The sequence below is a fragment of the Mya arenaria genome, chromosome 15, assembly GCF_026914265.1.
Source record: "Mya arenaria isolate MELC-2E11 chromosome 15, ASM2691426v1".
In the NCBI taxonomy this organism is placed as follows: domain Eukaryota; kingdom Metazoa; phylum Mollusca; class Bivalvia; order Myida; family Myidae; genus Mya; species Mya arenaria.
The window spans coordinates 46,843,177-46,865,877 of NC_069136.1; the positions used below are offsets into that span (position 1 = coordinate 46,843,177).

The 22,701-nt window shown below is 36.2% G+C and overlaps 1 protein-coding gene across 1 annotated transcript; it reads right to left on the bottom strand.

Annotated features, from left to right (window-relative positions):
* Positions 1-2,967: 2,967 nt before the first annotated feature.
* Positions 2,968-18,728, bottom strand: LOC128218964 (proline-, glutamic acid- and leucine-rich protein 1-like). The gene is made up of 16 exons (XM_052926752.1): positions 18,585-18,728; positions 15,515-15,576; positions 15,138-15,243; positions 13,609-13,758; positions 13,069-13,194; positions 12,485-12,635; positions 11,190-11,319; positions 10,659-10,746; positions 9,701-9,795; positions 8,270-8,374; positions 7,416-7,554; positions 6,594-6,750; positions 5,642-5,697; positions 4,963-5,166; positions 3,493-4,212; positions 2,968-3,090 (listed from the first exon to the last, which is right to left on the bottom strand). The coding sequence occupies exons 1-16, from the start codon at positions 18,723-18,725 to the stop codon at positions 3,025-3,027; spliced, it is 2,496 nt and encodes an 831-aa protein (XP_052782712.1). The 5' UTR covers positions 18,726-18,728; the 3' UTR covers positions 2,968-3,024.
* Positions 18,729-22,701: the final 3,973 nt, after the last annotated feature.

Genomic DNA, 22,701 nt, shown 5'->3' on the forward strand with positions numbered 1-22,701 from the left:
AATAATGTTTTGACAGTGCTCCGTCAGACGGCCGTTTTGTGAAAAGTTTTGTCGAAGTGTTTTAAGAAACTAAACGCTCAATCATACTCTGGTAATAGACCGAATGTGGGGCTCCGTAAGCGGCGTAGACTGCGCTATATTGCATGATAAAATGGTGAAGAATTAGTTAAGTTATCTTTGTTTAAAGTCTTCATTCAAAGCAAATTGTTGCCTTCCAACGTAGCATTTATGACGCAATTTACCACGTAGTATACACGCACTGATTATACGATATTTTATAATTTGATTTTGACGAAATTAATGCATTTATTTAAAACATTGGTGAAGCAGATATCGTGTTTGAACGTATTTCTGTATGTTTTAAAAAGAAATACGCTTCTAGATAACGGGGGAAATGACGTCACTTCACAGTGCGGATTGCCGTAGAACGAGTCAAGATGCGATCGAAACTAGGGTTTATTTCTAACGCGTTTGAGGTTAGATATATGAAAGATAGAGGATAATTGTTTGTTTCAGTGTAAAATTGCAATATATTTCACCGAGTGAGGACCCAAAGCGGGTTTACACGAGAGCCGTTATTTCACCGAGTCAGCACCAATATATATAGTTTACAGCAACTCACGGTGAATTATACTGCGATCTTTCACTGAGACACACAACTATCCTCTATATCTTTCTCGTAACGTTGCTGTAAGCCATCGTTACCGTCACGTTAACTTAAGAAACCTTTAATTCTAGGTTGTCTGGCTAGCGCAGAAGTTAGCGTACTCGCTTTAATGTATGCGACCCGGGTTTTATTCCCGGCCTGGGCACATGTGAGTTCGATTTGTGGTCACCAAGCCGGACAAGTGGGTTTTCTCCAGATACTTCGGTTTCCACCACAACACAATTACCACACTCTCGCGTAACATAATGCCAACGAAAGTAATTTATATGTTGTAAACACTTGTTTCACAATCGTTGTAAAACAAATAAGTTTAAACTTGTCCTTTAGTTTTTCAGATACTGGGCCCAGCTGGTATTTTATCCTAAATGTTTATCTGTCGTTTTTGTTCATGATGAATTACAATCGGATCCATGAAGAGCAAAACTTCGCAAGTGCTTGGTCAGTGCAGATACAAATCGCGTGGCCATGATTTATATTGGGGACGCAACAATATGCTTAAATTGCATTGAAATATTCTGTTTTGTCAGAGAATTAAAAATAAATTTCTGAATGCCCCTTGTAATTTATCATTCCAATCCAGGAGGTATTTAACACAAAAGGAAACATTTTTTAAGAAATATATAAAGGTTTACGCAAAACAATGAACTTTATCTAAATGATTAGCTAATAGAGCGTCAACTGTCGCAAACTATGCCCTTCTTATTCGCCCGACTTGATATTAGGACAAAGTTTGGACCTATTGTGATGCACGTTCGCCAAATTTAGAGACCGGACGCTGTAAATACAGTTTTTTGAAAATTCGAGGGTCATTACTTTTGAGTGACTTGAGCGATAGCGCTTGTTATTGAACTTATCCAAGACATTCTGAACAAAGTTATCATTGGAACAAGATCGATTTTAGGCAGTTCCTATAATTAAAGGGCGATAACTCTCGAGTGACTTCAGCCATATGGCTGGTTATCAAACTTGTCCGAGATATAATGCCATACACATTCTGACCAAACTAAGTGATGATTGGACAAGGGCTTCTAAAGTGTAACAATACCGATTTAAGGTATTTTCTATATTTAAAGGGCGATAACTCTCGTATGAATCGTGCAATTTGGCTAGATGGGATATATATCATCCACATACTGACCAAATCTGACGATGATTTGACAAAGGCTTCTAAATTTATCGATCAGACAATATCATGGACATTCGCTTGCCTTTTTTCTACGCAAGAAAAACTATAATATGTCCCATTCTATGAACGGGCGTATAAAAAAGAACAAGCAAATTTGTTGAATTGATATCATCCGCCAGATTAGGCAAGGTACACGGCATGGAAATCACGTGTTGGTGAAACAAGCAATAGGGCTGCAGAGTGATGGGAGACTTTTACATTGGATATAAGGGTAACATTTAGATTTGACCTAGCGTATTGACTCCACGTTACCAAGTTTCAAGCTAATAAAATAGTTCATAAAGGCAAATATTCTTATTACGTTTCATGAAAATTGGACCAGAAATATTGCAAAAATATAAGATTGTAGCGGATATATTACCTTTGTTTGGTCCCAAGATTTCTATATAATTTGACACAATGACCTAGTGTTTGACCAAATGTGATTCACTATTTAAGTCTACGAAGATAACATCAAGGGGGACATTCTGACCACAGTTTGAACCATGTCTGACACATCAATACCAATATTTGGTTCCAAGAACTGACCAAGCTGTGCACCAGATTCTGACCTCATGTGACCCAGTTTCTAACTAGTCAATGATTTCATCAAGGGAAACATTTTTATTTAGGTTCATAAATGTTAGAACGGTTATATTGCCTCTAGTATGTTCCAACGATTTTATTTTAAAATTTTACCTAGTGACCTAGATTTTGAGCACATGTATCCCACTTTTAAAATACGCGGATATTTCATCAAGGGTAACATCGAGTCCAAAGTTGAGCATAATCCGACTAAACGTTACTATGAAATTGTTGCAAACTATTTAATTTCTGATTTGCCTATAAAATCTAAGATTTTGACGTAGTGACCTTGTATTTGATCACATGCGACCAAGTTTTAAATTTGTCCAAGAATTCATTAAGGGGAAACATTCTGATTAAGTTTGATAGAGGACAATATATAATGCTTTAAGTGTGTTTCAAAGGATTTTCTAAGATTTGACCTTGTGACCTAGTTTTACATACAATTGAGATCAAGGTAAAACGTAACGCTACGTAATGACACCACCAAGGCCGATACACGGCCAGGGAAGAACTCATTGTTGCGCAAATTTGAAATAATGTGATAAACTTTGCACCTTTCAACCATTTATTATTGTTTATATTTCATTTCAATATACACTATGGTCTACTCGGAATCTGGGCCAACGTCTACAAATGAGTCTAGCATGTTCCGTAGGTCAGCAGTGGGCTCCTGGAAAATAAAACGTTTCTTGCAAACTGCGTTATGAATAAAGAGTAAAAACATTTGCCTTAATCGCAATCATTCAACTTTGTACATGCAATAACTACATGTATAATTACAGACTTATTTACTAAAGAAATGCAATGTATGGCTTAAATGCAAGCAGTAATAGCATGGAACTGCATGCTGCATGATGATCATTGATGTTATTATAGATATGAGATAATTGAGAAGGTCAAATTTAACTCAAGGAAACTCAGCATTAAAATAGACAGATCAATCGTATTTCAGGTTTAACACGTGTTTAATGCATGTTCAATCAAAGGGCTATGGCAACAGACAATGAGAGAAAACGTTTTGTTACATATAAAAGTCTGGAAATCATTAACACATACTGATCAGTAAATATACCTGCTTCTCTTTCTCCACATCCCCTTCCTCCTTCTCCTTCTCTCTCTTGTCATCATCATCACTAGACACATTTACCACTGCCACTCCTAGACCTGTACTCAAACCTGCCACTTCTTCATCATCAATTACTTCAAATGATTCCCCATTCTCAGCATGTTGTGTCTTTGTCATTCCAGTTTCTGAAACTTTTTCAGCATTCAGATTATCAGTTACATTTCTTTCGGACATCTGTTTTTCAATCACTGTGTAATCTTCGTTATCATCTTCACTATCATCATCATCATCATCTGATATATCTACAACAGCAACATCATTAGTCATTTTACTGAGCTGGGTATGCTGTTTTTTAGAGGGAGTCAATGGATCACTGCCCCCAACATCTTCATCTCTTTTCCTCTTCCCTCCCTCATTTTGTCCTTCGATATTTATACTGATCATTGGTTCAATCATAAGTCTCCCAACTCCATTAGTTTTGTTTGCATTTTCTCGATCGCCAACAATGTGATCCATCCTACTGTGAACATTATCTCCCTTGTCATTAACAGCCATCTCTCTACCATTCAAACCAGCACCATTTAGCCCTTTTCCACGGTCCCCAGTGTTCGCAGCAAGCCCTATATTGATGAGGGTTCCACAGATAACTGGTCCATTCAGGCAGGGGACCCTTGGGTGTATCAATGTTTCACACATTCTCATGGCTTCTATGCAGTAGGAGGATACCTGAAAGATACCAATTTTAAAGTGGTCAAAATTGGTACAAGTCACAAGCCCTGCACTGGTAAAATGCTTTCCGGGCTCAAATTCTTGATTTTTTACCACAGGGCTTGTCAAAAATGTTCATGCCTAGCAGCAGTGTAAGAATTCTGGGCTAATCACTTCCAAGTCTAATTTGCAAGACTCATTTCATCGGAAAATACACAACTAAAAACGAGGAAGTAGAATACAGTAAAACATCAGTGAATCAAGAAAGGTTTGAATAACTCCATTTTCTGACCAAACATCAATATAAAAATAAGAATGAGTCTTGTTGTACAACTTTCTACCTTACACCTAAACAGCTGTGGGTTATATCTGATTATACCTGACCCCAATGTCATGAGAAAACTTTAGTATTGCCTCAACTGAGAATAATATTTAAATCTTGCATGAAATGTAAAAAGAAAGGAATTACAACTGTGGTTGTTTTACATATTATTAATATTTAGTGAATGTGCTTGTAAAAGAGTAAAATATTACTAATTTTGAATAATGTGATGGTGTTAAGTGGTAAAAAAAATAGTTGAGCTTGAAAATGAGTAATTACTTCAATATTTTTATGATATTGGGGACAGGTGTGCTTTCTAAGAAATGTATCATAATGGACACTGGTACTTATTTTTCTCAAGAATGGAAATGTGAGATTCCAATGCAATTTAGCACAATTTACATCAATATAAATGAATTACTTTTGTAAAGAATTCATTCCCTCACCTCCACATGTTTGTCTCTCAATCCCCCGGAGAAGATCCCAAGGGTACACTGTAGTGGTGAGGGTAGCTGTGGGTGGGGCATGATCACACATGCCCCCAGGGCTCTATACAGGCCACGCCTACAATGGAAGTCGGCATACGGGGCAGGGGGAACAGGTGACTGCTGGAGAGCAAGTAGGGTCCGGATGGTGAAGTCCAGGACAGACTGAAAACAATTCAGTAAGTTTTTTTTCAAAAAACAAAACTAAAACGGATGGCAACACTCAGTGTTTTCTCATTTCACCAAGGGACATAACTCAATACATAGTTTAACAAGAGTTACAAGACTAGCTACAGAGGTGCATATTGTCACAGTGAATATGGGTAACAAATTGCTTGATGTTATCTTTCACATCTTTTAAGGTTTATGATTTATGGCCAACAGTGGTACAACTACAATAACGATGACACCACCTTTGTTTAAAACCAACTTTTTTTTCTTTGAGAAACTTGCCAACTATAAACTCAGATTTAAAAGGTACAGGAATTGTCCAGCCAAGATATCTATCAAGCATTGCTGGACATTTAATGTTTTATATTATGGCAAAAATATATAAACAAAACACAGCTTTTAGCTGACTAAAACAAAAGACGTAAAATTGCTTCACAAACAGTTAACTGCAGGACAAAGTGTCACAAACCTGTGCAGACTTTTGTGACAGTTCGCTGCCACTTGATGTTAACATCCAGTGTAGGGCTGAAACAAATCAATAATACATATCATCGTAGAGAGTATTGTGCCATGTTGGAGAATGTTTTCGTCTATACATTAAAGTGCCAATATAATTCTTATCAACAGGGCTGGGTAAAGTAAGTGTTTGTATCATACTGTCAAGCTTACTTTGCAATAAGAAGTGGGCAGATATTGTAATATCATTGTAACTTGACCCTAAAAAAATATTCAAGTTTAGGGAAATGTTTTCAAATATGCTTGGTATGTTAGGGACAAAGTTTGTGGTTTTAACTCCAGTCAAAATAGCAAAGCAAGATGTGAATATTTGCCCACGATACATAATTAAAGCAGAACACAAAAATTGCCTCATATAAATTAGAGCTACACATAAGAAACACAATTATATGTACATGAGGTTGCTGTTTTATATTCTATTAACTGAAGCTAATGATCTGACCTATCTTTTTGTACCATCAACTCTCCTTAACAGAAACACATACACAAAAATAAACTTACTGAAGTCTTTATATTGATATGAATCTATTTTTCTTAAAAGCCTTATGTCAGTTGAAGTTATTATTCTTTGAGAGTTGATTACCTCACAAATCCCTTGGTACCAAGCTAGCTTGAATAATTTGTGAAAATAAATATGATCCCACAAATCAAATTAATGTCAGCACAACCTTTTTGGCAAGGCCACAATGACTCTTGAACTTTGAATTGTCGAGCCAATAATCAATAAGGGTCATCTACTGTCCATTGCCAATATGCATACCAAATTTAAAGACTCTAAAACAAATTGTTAAAAAGATATTAATCTAAAATGAAAGCACCCATTTTTTTTTAGGGGAGTGATGCTCAAATAATAACATGGAGACAAAACATAACACAATCCAAAACATAACACAATCCAATCTTACTTTCTAACGCAGCCCTGACCAGTCCAACATTTGCCAGTGGCTGTATTTTCCTCTGGGAGCTGATCCCCTGGCTTATCTCCTGGTACCCTCTTCTCTTTTTGGCTTTCTTACTGCTAGCAGGCACCCCTTGGTCGGCACTAGTAGAAGTGGAACTTATCTGAAATAAATTTGTTTTTTGTTTACATTGATTTCTTTTGGCTTTATTGTTTAGAAAGGTACAATTTCATCTTGCATAATGATACAGACTGTTTTCTTGGTAGAAACTGTTGGAATGTTTATGCTACGAAGAATCCTATGAGCAATTTCGAACCCATCAGAAACTTTCAACTAATGAAGGTATAAAATTGCTCCTTGAAATCTTGATGAAAGGGCCCACTATACTGGTGCCCATTTTCAGCTGCCAAACTTGACTTGTAGTTGAAAGTGATACATTTAAAATTCTCTTTCATATTATGATAGCCTAGGGCTGTATTTAATTATCAATTAAATAAATTAAATCATAAATTTAGGAGTATTGTTTCATTGGGCTATAAAAACAATTAACCAATTCACTTAATGGAATTACTGTGGCTTTGCTAAGAATAATAATGAGAATGATATTGAATATTGCCTCTTAAATAGTAGTAATATTAGTTGTCCATATTCGTATCAGAGCAATATCCAATCCTGTCATCTCATTCAATTACACATACTACCAGTAATAGGGTAAAGCCAATGCAAACATATAGACAAACTGATCATAATTTGGTTGGCAATTTAAAGGCGATAGATTTTTACATTCAATTCCTATTACATCTTGTAATTATACAACTAGTCTCTAACCTTGAGAGTATCAGTAAAAGGGAGACAATCATGCAGAATCTCTTTGACGAGAGTGGCTTCCCCTGATTCAACTCCTGAACTGCCATCCAATGTTTGCATCCATACATTCAAAGTCTGGTAAACTGCCTCTCGTAGGTAGCTGAAACAAAAGAAAATATAAAATCAAAAATTTAATTATTCAGCAGTTTTTATTAAGGTGGAAAAATATCTAAATTGAAATATAATAGTCAACAATTAAGCCAAACGTACTTTCATATAGTGAAAATAAGGACAATAATTAAGAAAAGAAAAGAACAAATGTACAGTATTTGTTAAAGAAATACTGATTTTGTAATGCACCATTCAATTGTAACCACAGCCCTCGAGGTTCGAGGAATAACAATGACCTTGACTTTGGTCCAGCCAATCTCAGGTATAATCAACACCTTGCGAGGACACACTGCTGGTAAAATCCCTACTGGATGCCTCCACATCCCCGGGACATCCTAGGTAAGGCCCATTCCCACTATTTTTGGCTCGAAATCCAAACCACCGCACTCACTAGGCACTGTGGGGCTGCCTCACAGGTAAAAAAAGCCAGTTTCCCCCGCTATCCCCGGACCTGGGGAGCCGTGGTTACAATTGACTGGTGCATAATTTGAGGAAAAATATTCACAGATTACTGTCTTGTACTATGTTGAACAAATCAATATATTATTTAGACACCAGTGGGCTCAATAAGAGCTGATCCCCATCAAATAACATTTTAGCCAAATCAGATTTAAGAATAAGCATAAGAATCATTGAGAGAGGTAATTTTTTCCATCCTGATGTAGCAATTCTTGGGAGGAGTAGCTAGATCACAATTAACCAACCTGTAGTTGTTCTCCTGTCCGTCACACACTGTATGTGACCAGGTCAGCTCCTGTGTCAACACGCCAATAATCACTCCGACATGGGGCAGGAGGTTGCACCTACATCTAGAGAGGAGATAACATTAGTTTATAACAACCTAACCAAAGTTGTTCTCCTGCCCATCGCAAGCTGTATGTGACCAAGTCAGCTCTTGTGTCAACACCAATAATCACCCTGACATGGGGGAGGAGGTTGCTCCTACATCTAGAGAGAAGAAAAAGACAAGATAACAATAGTTTACAACAACCTAAATAAAGTTATTCTCCTGCCCGTCACAAGCTGTATGAGACCAGATCAGTTTCTGCGTTCTACACGCCAATAATCACTCCGACATAGGCATGTTGCTCCTATACTTGAAGAGGGAAAATCATACCATACAAGCTTATTCAAAGGTTAAACAAGAAACGCCGCAATGCGACGAAACCAGGTTTTTAATGATTGACAGAAGAACTTCAGCCTGTGTCTGTTTTTCTATTATTAGTAACAGTGACCTTGACCCTAGGGACCCAAAATGCAATCCATTGAATGGTATTCATAAACTCTTCCTTTATACCAAGTTGGGTCAGGATATGTCAACCCTAACTTAAGTTATTCAGTTTCAACCATTTTTCTATTTTTAGTAACAGTGACCTTGACCTTGGATCTAGGGACCCCAAACGCAATCCCATAAAAGGTATCCATAAACTCTTCCTTTATACCTGGTTTGGTCAAGATATGTGGACCCTGACTTAAGTTATTCATTTCAACTATTTTTCTATTTTTAGTAACAGTGACCTTGACCCTAGGGACCCCAAACGCAATCCCATGAAAGGTATCCATAAACTCTTCCTATAGACCAAGTTTAGTTAAGCTATGTCATCCCTAACTAAAGTTATTCAGTTTCAACCATTTTTCTATTTTTAGTAACAGTGACCTTGATCTTGACCCTATGGACCCCAAACGCAATCCCATGAAAGGTACCCATAAACTCTTTCTATAGACCAAGTTTGGTCAAGATATGTCAACCATTACTTAAGTTATTCAGTTTCATAGGTGAGTTTGACGCTGCCCGGCCGCCCGCCCGCCCGAACAACGATGTTCGTCATTCTAATAACCAGGTTTCACTACGTGAAAACCTGGTTAAAAACCTAGCATGATTGACATTATTCCATGATTGACAGGCCCTTTATTGTTACAAAACAACATCATAGCATTTGTTATCGGCAAAGTATTTAATAGAAGTTTTTTGAAATTATTCAGATTCAGTGGAAGACAATACTTGTTTAAGAACTCTGTTTTCAAAGCGTTCATGAGAATTCAATGTCCTGGAAAGGTTTGTATTTTGGCTGAAAAAGTACTATAATTATTCACAGTATGCCAGAACTCAAAAAGGACGTAAACTAGATACTTACAACTGTATGAGAGCCTGCAGGACATGTAGGGCATGTACATGTAACTCCTGGACGTGGCCCGCTAACAGACACCGTTCACTCGTCTCACGCCTCATCTACAATTTAATAAACTAAATTTTACAAGTCTGAACTGCACATCATATTATGTATAACCTTGTAATAACATTTTTTTACCTGAGCATATTTTCGTATATAACGATATTGAAATGTTCATTTTGTAGAGCTTACATTCTACAATTGTCCATAAAGTAAACTCTACATTTTCACAATGAGTTCCTTTCGTAGATGCTGAAGAGACAGCAGAGAGGAAAATATGGGTGTGATACAAGGATGTGAGGCTGATTGCTTATGTTTAATAGACCCATTAGCTCTGTTACATGCTTGATGAAAAGCAGAATGGGGAACAGTTTCACAGAACATTCCTCTAAACTACTAGTATTAAACAGATCTTAGTCTGAAGATGGAGTTATTTTAGTCATTACTTCAGTATGTTTGCTTAAATTTGTCTGAATTGAACTTGAGCCGGTATTTATGTCAAAAACAAATTTGAGGCAATGAAATGAATATCAACTTGATACCATATGTGATGTCCCTATAGATTAAATATCCTTGACTTAAACTGGCAGCAGGCGAGGGGATTTCTGGTAAGATCTTTATATCACCTTTGACATGACACAATCATTGACCTGCTTTTCTGACTTTAACATCATTAGCTGACACTTTATCTCTAAAATGCCTGCGGGTTGATGAATCTTAATTATAAATTACATGCACTTTAATACCTATGTAGTTCTGTTAGCTGGTTTGTGAATCATATCAGCTGATATGAACCAATCTCCAGTGCGTTTCCTGGGTAGAGGCAGGCCCCTATCCAGATATTCCACTCTCCCCCTTTTACTGACTCTATTTACAAGCCTAGCTGAACACATAACATTTATAACGTTATAATGAGACATACCAGCATGATGATGTTGACAGACAGACACCTCAACACGAGCTGCAGAATGTCCTCTGTGGGTACCTTCACCACTGCCGGGAACTCCTCTCTGGAAACATTAAATATATCTAGTTTAAAGCATAAACTTATAATGAATGAGCTACTCTTAAATTTCCCCTTAGCTTTTGCTTTTTTTTAAAGCAAACTTTACCTTACAGTCAAATATTACAAAAGTCTAAAGACCTGCACAGCCCTGATAGAATTTTTTTTCGGCTTCCTTGGATTTTGTAATTTTATATAGCCGGGCTGGTTCCTATTTCTATTTCTAAGTCACAGAAGGCAACAAGTTTATTTCTTTTATTTCTTCAACTTTGTTTCAAACTTTAATAATGGCAAAGGTTAATTTCACACAAATATTTAGCAAAATAATGAAATAATGACACTAAGATAATTTCACTGTACAACTAAGATCTTTATTGAATGGGGCCCAGGGCTTTTAGGTACAAAAGTCTAATTTCTGAGAGCATAAACCACATGTGACAGAATGCCAACCTGAGTAAGTGTTGAAGACAACAGGTAAGTGATCTCCATCTTGCAACAAGGGCAGCAACTCTGTCAGGCTGACTAAAATCTATATCACCTAGACCACTGAGGGTCCTTCCTTGATACGGCTGACTGGTTTCTGAAAAAATGTTACATCTGCATTGTTAAATTTGTTTCTTAATCCTTTTAAATGCATTTAATTTGGTACAGCTTCTTAACTTTCAAACAACTAAACAAAGTTTAACACCAAACGAAACATGTACATGAGGATGAAAGAAATATTGCTTTTGGTTAATTTAACTCCAGGCCAATTCAAAAAATGTTTCACAGATTTTGGTTAAATTGGAGAGGAAAAAACAACATGTTTTTCATTCAGTTTAAAAACAGGAGAAGGCAAAAAATAAAGAATATTCACAATGAAATTGTTCAACAATAAAACATATATTCTCTTCACAAAATGTTTGTAGATAATATCCCCATGTAGCACTCCAACCGGCATCTGACATCACTCTTCAGGTCTTCCCCAAATCACCAAAGACACAGCATAACATAATTATGATTGTTTAAAAACCGGAAGATTGACAACTTTTATTCAAGCTGATTTTAAACTGAAGAGGACATAGGAATGGCTTAAAATAAAATAAAATAAAAATACCGGGTATGTTGCATTTTCTAAAAAAAATAGGTACCATACATCTGACAAATAAAAAACATCAATTAAATGTTATAACAAGAGCACCATATGTGGATGCTGAACGCTCATATGATTTTATCCTTTTATGGTTTATGTATTTCATATTGTACATTTAAAAGTGAACAGGTATTCCAAAGTTTGAAAGTGATAGCTTTTAAGTGACCCAAGCACAAAACTTTAAAAAACAGACTAGCAGACAAAGTCCAAAAATACTAAAATATAGGGACATGCCCTGTAGTCAAAAATTCAAATAAAAGCTTTCTAAAAACAGCATTATATGAGTGACATTTGTAAGAATTAGCGCTATTTGCAAGAAAATGATCTTGACATAAATTATATGGAAAATCCCTACCAGGTAATTTTGAGGATGTAACCTTAAGCAAATTTTTTTTTTAGGTCTTATAGCTTCATGATTGGACCATTGGGCATTGATAATAAGGCAGATTCAAATAGATGGTGACAGAGGTTCTTTGAATAACTTATGAGTAATGGACAACATTATCATTTCATGCAAGCCGTAGCCCCCTCAGATGCCAACAAACCAAGGCTATGAAAATACCTCAACTCCTTTTTCTTTTTTTGAAAAACAGATGAGCTAATAAAAACTCACCAATCTCCAAATCAGCATACAATCCATCTAGCGAAGCATGTAGACCTGCTAGTAGTCCATCCATCTGTTCACTCCAAGCTTCTGTGTGCTTAATGCCATGCGTGCCCCCTGGACCACACTGGGCTAACAGTGCAAAACATCGAGACAACTCCTGAAATTGTGATAGTATTACTCTGTTTCAGATCAAATAAAATTGTGAAAAATGTCAAACACATTTTAAGTGGTTTGTGTTTTAATTGATTACAACTACTGTTCTAAGAAAATCTGGTTATTCTGTAAGCGCACTTGCTTCTCAAGTGACCCATGTTCTATTCCTGGAATGGGCGTATATGAGTTTGGCTGGTGGTCACCAAGCCAGACAATAAGGTTTCCTTTTGGCACTCTCGGTTCCTCCCACAATACAAGACCACACACCAATCCTTTCCACATGCCATATACAGGTAATTGTGTACCTTGGAATTCTTGCAACTTGAAACATCATGCTAAGACATTTGGCTATTCTCACTTCCAGTGATTTCATCAAAACTACATTTTACTGACAGAAGTACACATTTCAAACTTAAAACTTTAAAATCAATATTTACCTTAAAGCCGTTCCCAAGGTCTAGTTCCCTAACTAGGAGAGTTTGAAGCTTGGTTTTGAAGGGACCCACTGGTCCCGGATACTTCTCAATACAAGTGTTCACACATCCTAAAGCTGCTGGCAGACACTGATATAGACAATATTTTATCTGAGTGTTAGTTCCATTGATGCAATTTTATTTAATGAAGTAACTGTAATTAATGTTCAAACATAAGATGCAATGAGACAGAAGAACATGTAACTGCTATGAGGAGGACTTTTAACAACCTCATTTACATGAGTGTTCTTTAATGCACTTATGTCAGTGGTCGAACACAAGCCCGCAAGCCCTGCACTGGTAAAATATCTTCCAGGCTTACTCAAATTCTGAATTTGATATAGCATGGCTTGTTCAGAAATTTGATGCCAAGCTATAGTATATGAATTCGGGCTTGTTCATCCAAAAGTCTAATTTCAATGATTGTTATGTTTAAGCTTTAATTTTCATGATTTTTTAAACATAAGCTATTCTTTGAAATCCCCGTAGTCTACCTCTACTCACCTCTGAAGAACTAGCAAGCAGCAGGGGGAGTAATTGTGGTATTCCAGAGTTTGTTACCTCCCTTGCAATGTCAGAGAAAGAGGGAGAATGGGAGATTACTCTTGCTAAAACCTTGCAGCAGCTGGAGTATACTTGGCTGATACAATGACCCTGCAAATGTAATATTTACTATGTTTATTTCGAACATTATTGTCAACTTCCTTCATTACATAGCTTCCTTCAACCATGAAGGTCCCAGGACCCCAGGTAATTAATTACCTTCCATACTTGAGAAAACCCTAATAAATGTATAGTAGTGTCTATAGCAACTACATGTATATCTATCAAAGTTGTTGAATCTTCATCAATTCTTCAAATTTAAATGGAACATACAGTTCTCAACAGTAAAACCAAATGTGGTAAAAAAATTCATATAGAAAAAGTACTAAATTGAAAACAGAAATAGAATATGTACACTCGATACAATGCATCCAACAAAGATTATTTTCTCCCACCTCAGATAAGTAGATCCAATAATTTAACCATGCTAGAAATTCTTATCTTGCCCACGGGCGAAGATAAAATGCCCGTATGGAACTCCTTTTTAATTGTCGCCATATTGTAATTACCTCCCTTGTTGAAGACAGTCGTCTGTAGCATCATAGAAACCTTGTCTTGTGGCAATATTTAGAATGCTAATTAACTATTTCTCGCTTCAAATGTCACCGTAAAAAAGTTTTCACGCATATTTCAAGAAATAATGCTCCACTATAGTCCGAACTATTTAAAGACCGATTTGACTAGTAACATAACCTGAATCACTGCGAGCATATCCATGAAAATCACGAATTATCAAATATCCATACGCATTTATTTTCACTACGCACAAAAGAGTTCCAGCAAAAAATACATTTTTACACAATTCTGTTTAACTGAGGTGGGAGAAAAAGCATCTACCATAGCCCCTCGTGTAAGATAGGTTCATCCCGACCCTCACATAGGGTGTTTTGCGGAAACTCGGTAAACCTCATTTCCGCAAAACACCCTATGCTCGGGTCGCGATGAACTTACACTCTCAGCCATGGAAGATACTTATAATCTTTCCTTCTAGAAAACTATCATTTAATCTTAAAGTACTCCAAAGAAGACTTTTAACGCTCTAGAAATAATAACAATTACTATTAAAGGAATTATCCCATGTTTGAAACGCGAGACATTGAACATTTGAATTTTGTGAACAAATTGCTTGTATATAGCAATGGTGTCATAAAATTTGTAAATAAGAGTTCTTTTGTTCTTAAATATTTGAAATAGAATTAATACTTCTTTTTTCACAAAAATGTTTAAAATAATAGTAATACTATTTAATATTGGATGGTTTTGGGCGGAATTTTACAAATTAAAGTTCAAAAAAGTATCGATTACTACTGCTTGGTGATTGTTTACATAGATAATTCATAAAAATAACTTAATATGAACACAGGTGAAAAGAACGAAGCCAACATGAAATCTGTGGGAGAGTCAATTCAAGTCATTCAATTCAGTGTTACCTGTAAAATGTTGGTTAGAAGTTTGAGCCATGTGAGAGCGTACTGGTGGAAAACAGCTGTGCCACATTGCTGTATTATTACATCCAACAACAGCAAACCTTCATACCTGAACAAAGAACGCATACATAAACAGATGTTAAAAAGGGATAATTGAAAAAAATCAAAGCATGCTGTCTGTTTTGTATTTTCTTCATCATAAATAAATATTATTTTGAATTGCACTTAAATTAATGGTAAACATGATAATTGAGGTAAATATATGGGTTTTTTTTAATTTATGTATTTACTTTTAGTCTCAGGTTTAAGAAAACAATTGCATATCCCATTGTAATTAATTTTCCTTCAAAATCTGCATTTTTCTAAGCCACATGCCATACCTTTGTTTGCTTGCTTGCAGGCACTGATGGACATGGCTCACCAGGTAACTATTCTCCTCAGTCTGAAAAGAGAAGTTTATTGTGTTGTTTCAAACAAGCTAACGCCACAATCATTATTTGCGTGTTTTTCGCTGAAAAAAAATTGGCCGGAAGAGAATAGAGTGAGAGGGCGAAATAAAAATAAAAACAATCTTAAGATAACCAATTTTTAACTTTCATGTATATTGTTATGCAACTATTCAGGATACAAACAAAGCCGAAGATGTTGCGTTCATCTGATGATAATTGCAATTGCCGAAAGGCAGTTCATATTAGGGATGGAAGCTTAGGTGTAAATATTAATCTTGTTATTGATTGTATTGTGTCCAGCAGGCCCAAGAAAAACCAAAATCATCATGTTAGAAAAGGTAAATTTATAATATGTTAAATGTATTTAGCATTAGTTTTTTATTTTTACGTTTAAAAGTGATCTGAAGTGATGGATTTTTACCCTGCTACTGTACAAATTGGCCTTATACCAAATCTGCCCCTAAGCCATTTCGGCCTTGCCAGAAAAAATTACTGCAAGGTTGTTTTCAAATAAAATGAAGTATGTTTTTTTACAATTTGTGAATGAAATAAATAACTATTGGTGTAAATATAAGTAATGCAGGGTTGTCAATAAGAACCGGCCGCCGGCCGAAATGGACGGTTCAAATGGAGTTTGGGTCTATTCAAATTCGGAAGAAAAAATAAATTGACTGGTTTAAAATTTCCCAATAATCTGAATCATTTTCTTACAATTTTGCGTATTTGTAGACGCAGTAGACGATTTTTTGTTTATCCAACATTGCTGACATTTTGACACCATTCTGAAGCATGACCTGTGACGTCAGGCGCGTGATCAATAAAATATAGTTGTATTATTGGTAGTTAATTACAACTTGCAGCATTGTGTAAATTTCCACGGGGGAACAAGACAGGAATGCCCACAAACCTGCGCAGTCAACGTTTTATGCATCATTGATACGAATGACCTTATTTCGCGATTTTCCAAAATTTTTAAAATAGTGTTGTTTTTTAGTGCAATTGTATTTATCGATGTTTATACTTCATGGAATGAATTTAGAGCAAATAAACAAGCAACAGATATGAAAATAAATGACCCTACATTACGAGTACTTAGAATTACGTATCTATGAAGCTATCGATAAAGCGTGGATCTCCGTATGAAGGATTGAAGCTATGGATAGATAAGTTAAATTGCGTATCTATGAAGTAAAGGGTTAACTTAATTAAATACTCCCAAAATGCCCCAGAACGCAGGAAATGAAGCGCCGGATTTCAATTTTTTCGGGCGGGGAGGGGGGGGGCATGCCCACGGATCCCTCTTGCTGGCCGCCTACTTTTCTGTTTCAGTCGGTTCAACAAAAACTTATTGACAACCCTGTAATGAGTTGCTTAATTGACTTGATATAAATGCAATAGGACTTTTTCAAGTATGCATGGAGTTCGGACTCCACACACTTTAACCAGACCAATTCATACCCCGATAATGACATCAATCATACAATTCATTCCTTAAACCAATGGGGTTGATTTTTAACCCCGCACTGCTTTCACCATTGAGTTAACGAAAGGATGCAAAACAAAAGATCACCTAACACTTCATATTGAATAGGTACAGTGGTGTGTGACGGTAATAACCAGTCACCCAGTTAGCTCATTTGTTTAGAGGGCCGTACTAGTGCTCCGGCGGTCTTTGATTTAAGCCCCGCACCTGGCCCACTTTCCTCCCAGGTAAACTTTACTGGTGTCAGAAGTGAAAGGCAAGAGTGCCTGGATTGGCCTATAGGTAAATCAATGGGGGGCGGAGTGTCAAGTTTTTGGGTAAGAACCGACCGCATGGCTCGTTCAGTTATTTTCAGCGCCATGCTAGTGTTCCGATGGTAATGGGTTCCAGCATAGCTACAATAATGAGCGATCAGGGATACTTTTTTATTATTTTAACATTTCATGTGTATCCCTGTAACGCTACAACTCTCTACTATTTAACACTGGACGAAACAATATATAGTAATATTATGCATCGATGTTGATTAATAATGATATAATTGTTACAAATGTACCTAACAGTGATTTTAACTGGGTTGGATTTGTCGTTAGAGTCGTTATTCTCACATAAATATACTCTGGGTCACGAAATGGGCGTAGCAGTCCACCATTTTTATACATGTTGATTTTTATCGAATAAATTTGTACCCATCCGTCAATGATGGTTAACCCTGTGCGCAGTCACAGTTATCCTCCCTTTTCTATGTATTGTGCAGAGCAACGCAACAGTGTTCAAAAATGGTGATACCTAATCATCATCATCATCATCATCATCACGAACATCATCATCATCAACTTCTCCCAACTTGACCCATCAAACACGTTAGCGTTCAGCGCATTGAAATGGTTACATTTTAATAGTGTTATTTAACCGAGCCTATTAACGACCAAAATATTCGAAATCCTCTACCCCGTTTCATACATGTACACAACCTGTCAGATTTGTCCTAGATTTACAGATTAATGGATACAATCGATGCATGTAAGTGCATTATGGTATCTGAACATGTTTTTTTTTGGCATTATGACATAAATAAATGTGTGTTTGATAGTAGGCAATTATATTTTCGTAGAAATTTGAATTTATAACAAAGATAATTTAAAAATTGTGGCCGCGAGGATCCTCTGCGCAAGGCCCGTTTGCTACTTTTTGCTGGGATGGTGGACGTCACCAGTCTGCCATAGTCTAAAAATTGTCAAAAGACTGGTTGACGGCCATTTAGGTGGACTAGGTTCCAGCACTGTTTACTTTAGTACATTTATTGCGAAAAGCAAGAACGACATTTGTTAAAGGATCAATATTTTCATTACATGTCTGAGTGAAAAGTAGTCATTCTAAAATGCCGCCCAGGCTTCTTGTTTTATTGCTAAACATCATTAAAAAAGAAGCCTGTACGGCATTTTAGAATGACTAGGGCTAGAGTAGTGATAAGTTGCAATATAGCAAACAAACACTAGATTTTAATAGTATGACTACCTTTGATGAGAAATGTTTATTTCTTTTTACAAGTGTAAGGAATTCACGGAATGAAAGGCTAGACGTCTCTCCAGTTGTATTAAATGATTGAAATAAATTAGTTAACATAACATCAAACATGTTGCCGATGGACGCAGCCATATTGGAAAATGAACCAAATGAAAAATAGCCTGAAAGTAGCAAATTGTCTTTGCAGCAGCTACTTCCCTTTGGTACACATTTTCCACACTTGAAATTAGTGAAAGCAATTATAGTTGCTTAGTATATATCACAGCATCGCAACTTCTCGGCATTTTCTATCGGTGTCTTCGAACTGCATTGAAGGTTAGTGTTCTTATTAGGTGTTCTTGGTGAAATAAATGTAATAATTCCGGCAGCGATGACCTAAACCGTGTGACGTTTTAAATTGATCTGTGGTGGAGGAATGGATGTTGTTGTTTTTTTAAAAATGAATGTTCTCAATTTTAGGTTCGTTCATTCATCTACCACATATTGCCAAAAATCAAAGTTTGTACTTCGACGTTAAATTTAACACGGACAAATACATGTGTAGGTCTGTGAATTGTGAGAGTAGGATTATTATTGGTACCAGATAAATTGGAAAACAAGGTAGTTTCAATGTACTAACACTTATAACAAAGACATAGCAAAAACATTCATGTAGCCTGCTAAAAAGTGGCTCAAACAATGATGAAAAATCTGTGACTGATTCTTCCATGTACAGCATTAAGTTCATGTTTTCAGTTATATCTTTTGTTAACTTTTTTGGCACATTTTATATATATATACATGTATATAAAACCAAACCAAACCAAACTGAACTCAAACATTAACCCCCCCCCCCAAATATATATATCAATTCCGAGAGAGACAATACTTGAACCCAGGTAATAAGGGTGTGTAGTCGGGGATGTAATCAACTTTTGCAGTGTTTTATGTAACATTTAATCAAAATCTATCATTGCGATAGAATTAATCATCGTACTGACATTGAAACAAATGTTGAATACATGTAGTTGATTGCTTATTGTTTTAGGTGAATTGAATCAACGTAAGATAACAAATATATTTTCGCACATTTTGTAGTAGTCAGGTAGTAGAGTGATGATAGGTGTTGAAGAGGGCTTAATTAACCCTAGCATAGCTTATGTCTTTATTCGTAAATATATACGAAATCACTGGGCAAAAATAGTAGAGTGGGATCGAAATTGACATTTTTCGTTGCAGTGTTCAGCAGTTCTTATGTAAGTATGGATTTTATTTACATGTTTATGTGATATAGCTAGTGACGTGTTGGACTACAGATCCACAGAAAACGCTTGCTAATCCTTGTCAAGATCTGTTTTAACTTTCTTGAATATGCTTTTCGCTTCGTTTCAGAAAGCAACGAAGATCACCGTGTGACAAAAGCGGGTATATGAATCGGACGAATGAACTCCCTGTATTTGCAGATTTAGTGTAAATCAGTATCAATTCCGTATAAATTTGATGGGGTTACAGTTTTGCACTAACATTTAATAATCGTAACAGCTCGGCCATCTCCGACAAGCTTCGAGATAGACAATAGTCTAATAATTGCTGGATAATAGCCGAGGTGGTCCGATTGTAACCTTCAACTTTGAGCAAAAAGTGCACGTTCAGGATTTTCGATTTTCAGTTTTTTGTCACTCCTGAAAAGCGCTATTTTGGCATTATCTGGTCTTTAATTCGGTGCCATAGTTGTGTTTCATTACTTCAAGTCTGTATCGAAATGGTACTTAAGTTATTATCATGGCGTCGCAAGTTTGCGTGCTTATCATCATTGTTCATGGTAAAATGAACGCGCACGATTGCCGGGATTTTTACCGGCAATGTTATTGTCGATTTTTCTCTCATAGACAGGCAGTTAAGTGATCTCGGAAAAGACTTTAGGTTTCAATGGAACTTATTATTTCTGGAAAATTAGCATGTGCTAAGTGAAGGAAGGACGCTTGGCTAATGAAAGCGTCAGTGAGTGGTGATTCACCGCAAGAACATACACCAGTGTCCAAAATACATCGAATAATAAAACAATAGCTAGTCTAAAAAATAAATAAGAAAAGCATAACAAACATAAGACACATTTTTTATTGTTGTTGATCTATAAAATCTATTAACAGCCGATTCTATGAATATTGATGAGAGTGGAGATAAAAAAAAATGTTTAATAATTTTCATTTTCCTGACCAAGCAAATCGAAAATGAGATATTGAAGTAATTCTCAATACTTATTGTGATGGCATTATTCACAAAAAGAAAATTGTAAGAAAAAGTTATTTACAATAATTCCTAAACACAATTTAGCCCCTCCACATTCGGGTATGGCTCGTGATACGATCAGGACGTTTGGGTATCGCCACTCTGTTATTGATTGAGACATACCCACCTACTGCTAACTGATCTACGCCAACGTTCGTCTGTTCTTTACTCTCTTATTATCGTCGAACAAGCACCATTACTCTAGCATTATAAAGCCAGAGCTACCTTCAAATACATGTGAGTATTGCTCCTTGAATTAAGGGACATATTTGAAAATATTTCTCGACATTCATGTAATAACAATTTTCCATACAATGTATCTGCAGTTTTAAAATGACGTCGATAACGGTCCTAAGACCGTTACCTGAAATGATATCTTGGTTACGTTTGACTTTGGTCGGCTACTATCATTCCTGCAATTATGTTCCTAATCTCGGACAAACGTAGAAATAATAATTTATGTAGATTGCCTTTAGCCGAAATTTGCTTCTACGCTATATTTTTCTACTGCGAAAAGAGTTCAACGGACTCTTAAAAGATTAGTTCTTTACAAGACAAATCACTGTGTGGTACTTAGACACAGACGGCATGTTCCAATAGTTAACGAAGAGGGGGATTCAAGGTGTGTTACGAATAACTCTTTTAAGATCTTTCCCGCGTGACGCAGTTCATGTTAACATCACCAATCGATCAGCCGGTTCGAAGTTATCATACCTAGATAACGCAGCAACATCAGTGCACGTACTCTAGTGTCTTGCAACCTCATCGTACACTTTGAACTTGTACGCTTTAATCTTTATGTATTTAATACAAAGTTTTTAAGGCGTTTGATGTACACAAATAATCCAGAGGATAGAGAAGGAGCTGGTCACTTAAGCCACAATCTAAGACAAAATATATTAATAAATTTATTCATGTGACTTAACACAGATTTGCACGACTGGGTGAGTACCTAAATCGGAACACTTTCAGTACTATTTTTTAAATATTTTTAGTTAGACTTGCACCACAAATACAATTTTTTCCATCAGCATACTAGGATTCAAGACCAATTGGTTGATATAAATTGTATTTTTCAAGATACTACCAATCTGCACGAAAAGTACTTTATTAACCGCACAGTTAAGGACTGCCATTTTTGTCCTCGGAGTACCTAAATATGGAACAGTTTTAATTCGTTATTTATTTTTATGTATCCTTTTAAAATTATTGCTATATTTTTGTTTTAGTAAATTAATAATTTGTTTTATTTTCAGCTTGATTTGTTTGTCAATTTTGTCAGAAAAATTTGACGATTTAAGTAAAAAATACAGACTGAACCAGTATGCTGTGATTGTGACAAGCATGAACGTTATTCCCCCGCGTGCCATGTATTGAGTGTGAACATAAAAAACTTTTAATGATAGCAGCATTTGAAATACTTACCGGAATAAAGTGTTCTTTGGAACTTGTATCTAAGGCAAGCGTCTTTATTGATATAAATCGTAAATAAACAGATCGCGATCAGAAAAACGCTTTTATAACGGGTGTTCCATATTTAGGTACTGTTCCGATTTAGGTACTCACCCAGGACGGTTGTGACAATTATATATTTTTATGCCAAAATGCCTTTATATTTAACCGTCCAAAACTTTCAATTTCTAATGGTGAGCTCAGGGCGAGAATGGTCTCGTGGAAATCACCCAAGATAGATAGATAGATTCTTTGATTCCTCCAAACTTGAAGAGACGACGTTATGGAGTTATGAACTCGATAGTCACTAGGGGTACTTTCTCATGGCCTCTTAAAGGGACACCAGGACTGGTTTCTACCCAGGAAATGGACTCGAGAGTGGTCAGCT

What these genes read in the sequence shown, in the direction of transcription:
- LOC128218964 (XM_052926752.1), bottom strand. Translation starts at nt 18,725, where the DNA reads ATGGCTGCGTCCATCGGCAACATGTTTGATGTTATGTTAACTAATTTA. An exon ending in TTCTAACCAACATTTTACAG is followed by an intron (nt 13,759 to 15,137) that starts GTAACACTGAAT and finishes TTACATTTGCAG; the next exon opens with GGTCATTGTATCAGCCAAGT. An exon ending in CTGTCAACATCATCATGCTG is followed by an intron (nt 9,796 to 10,658) that starts GTATGTCTCATT and finishes ATTAAATTGTAG; the next exon opens with ATGAGGCGTGAGACGAGTGA.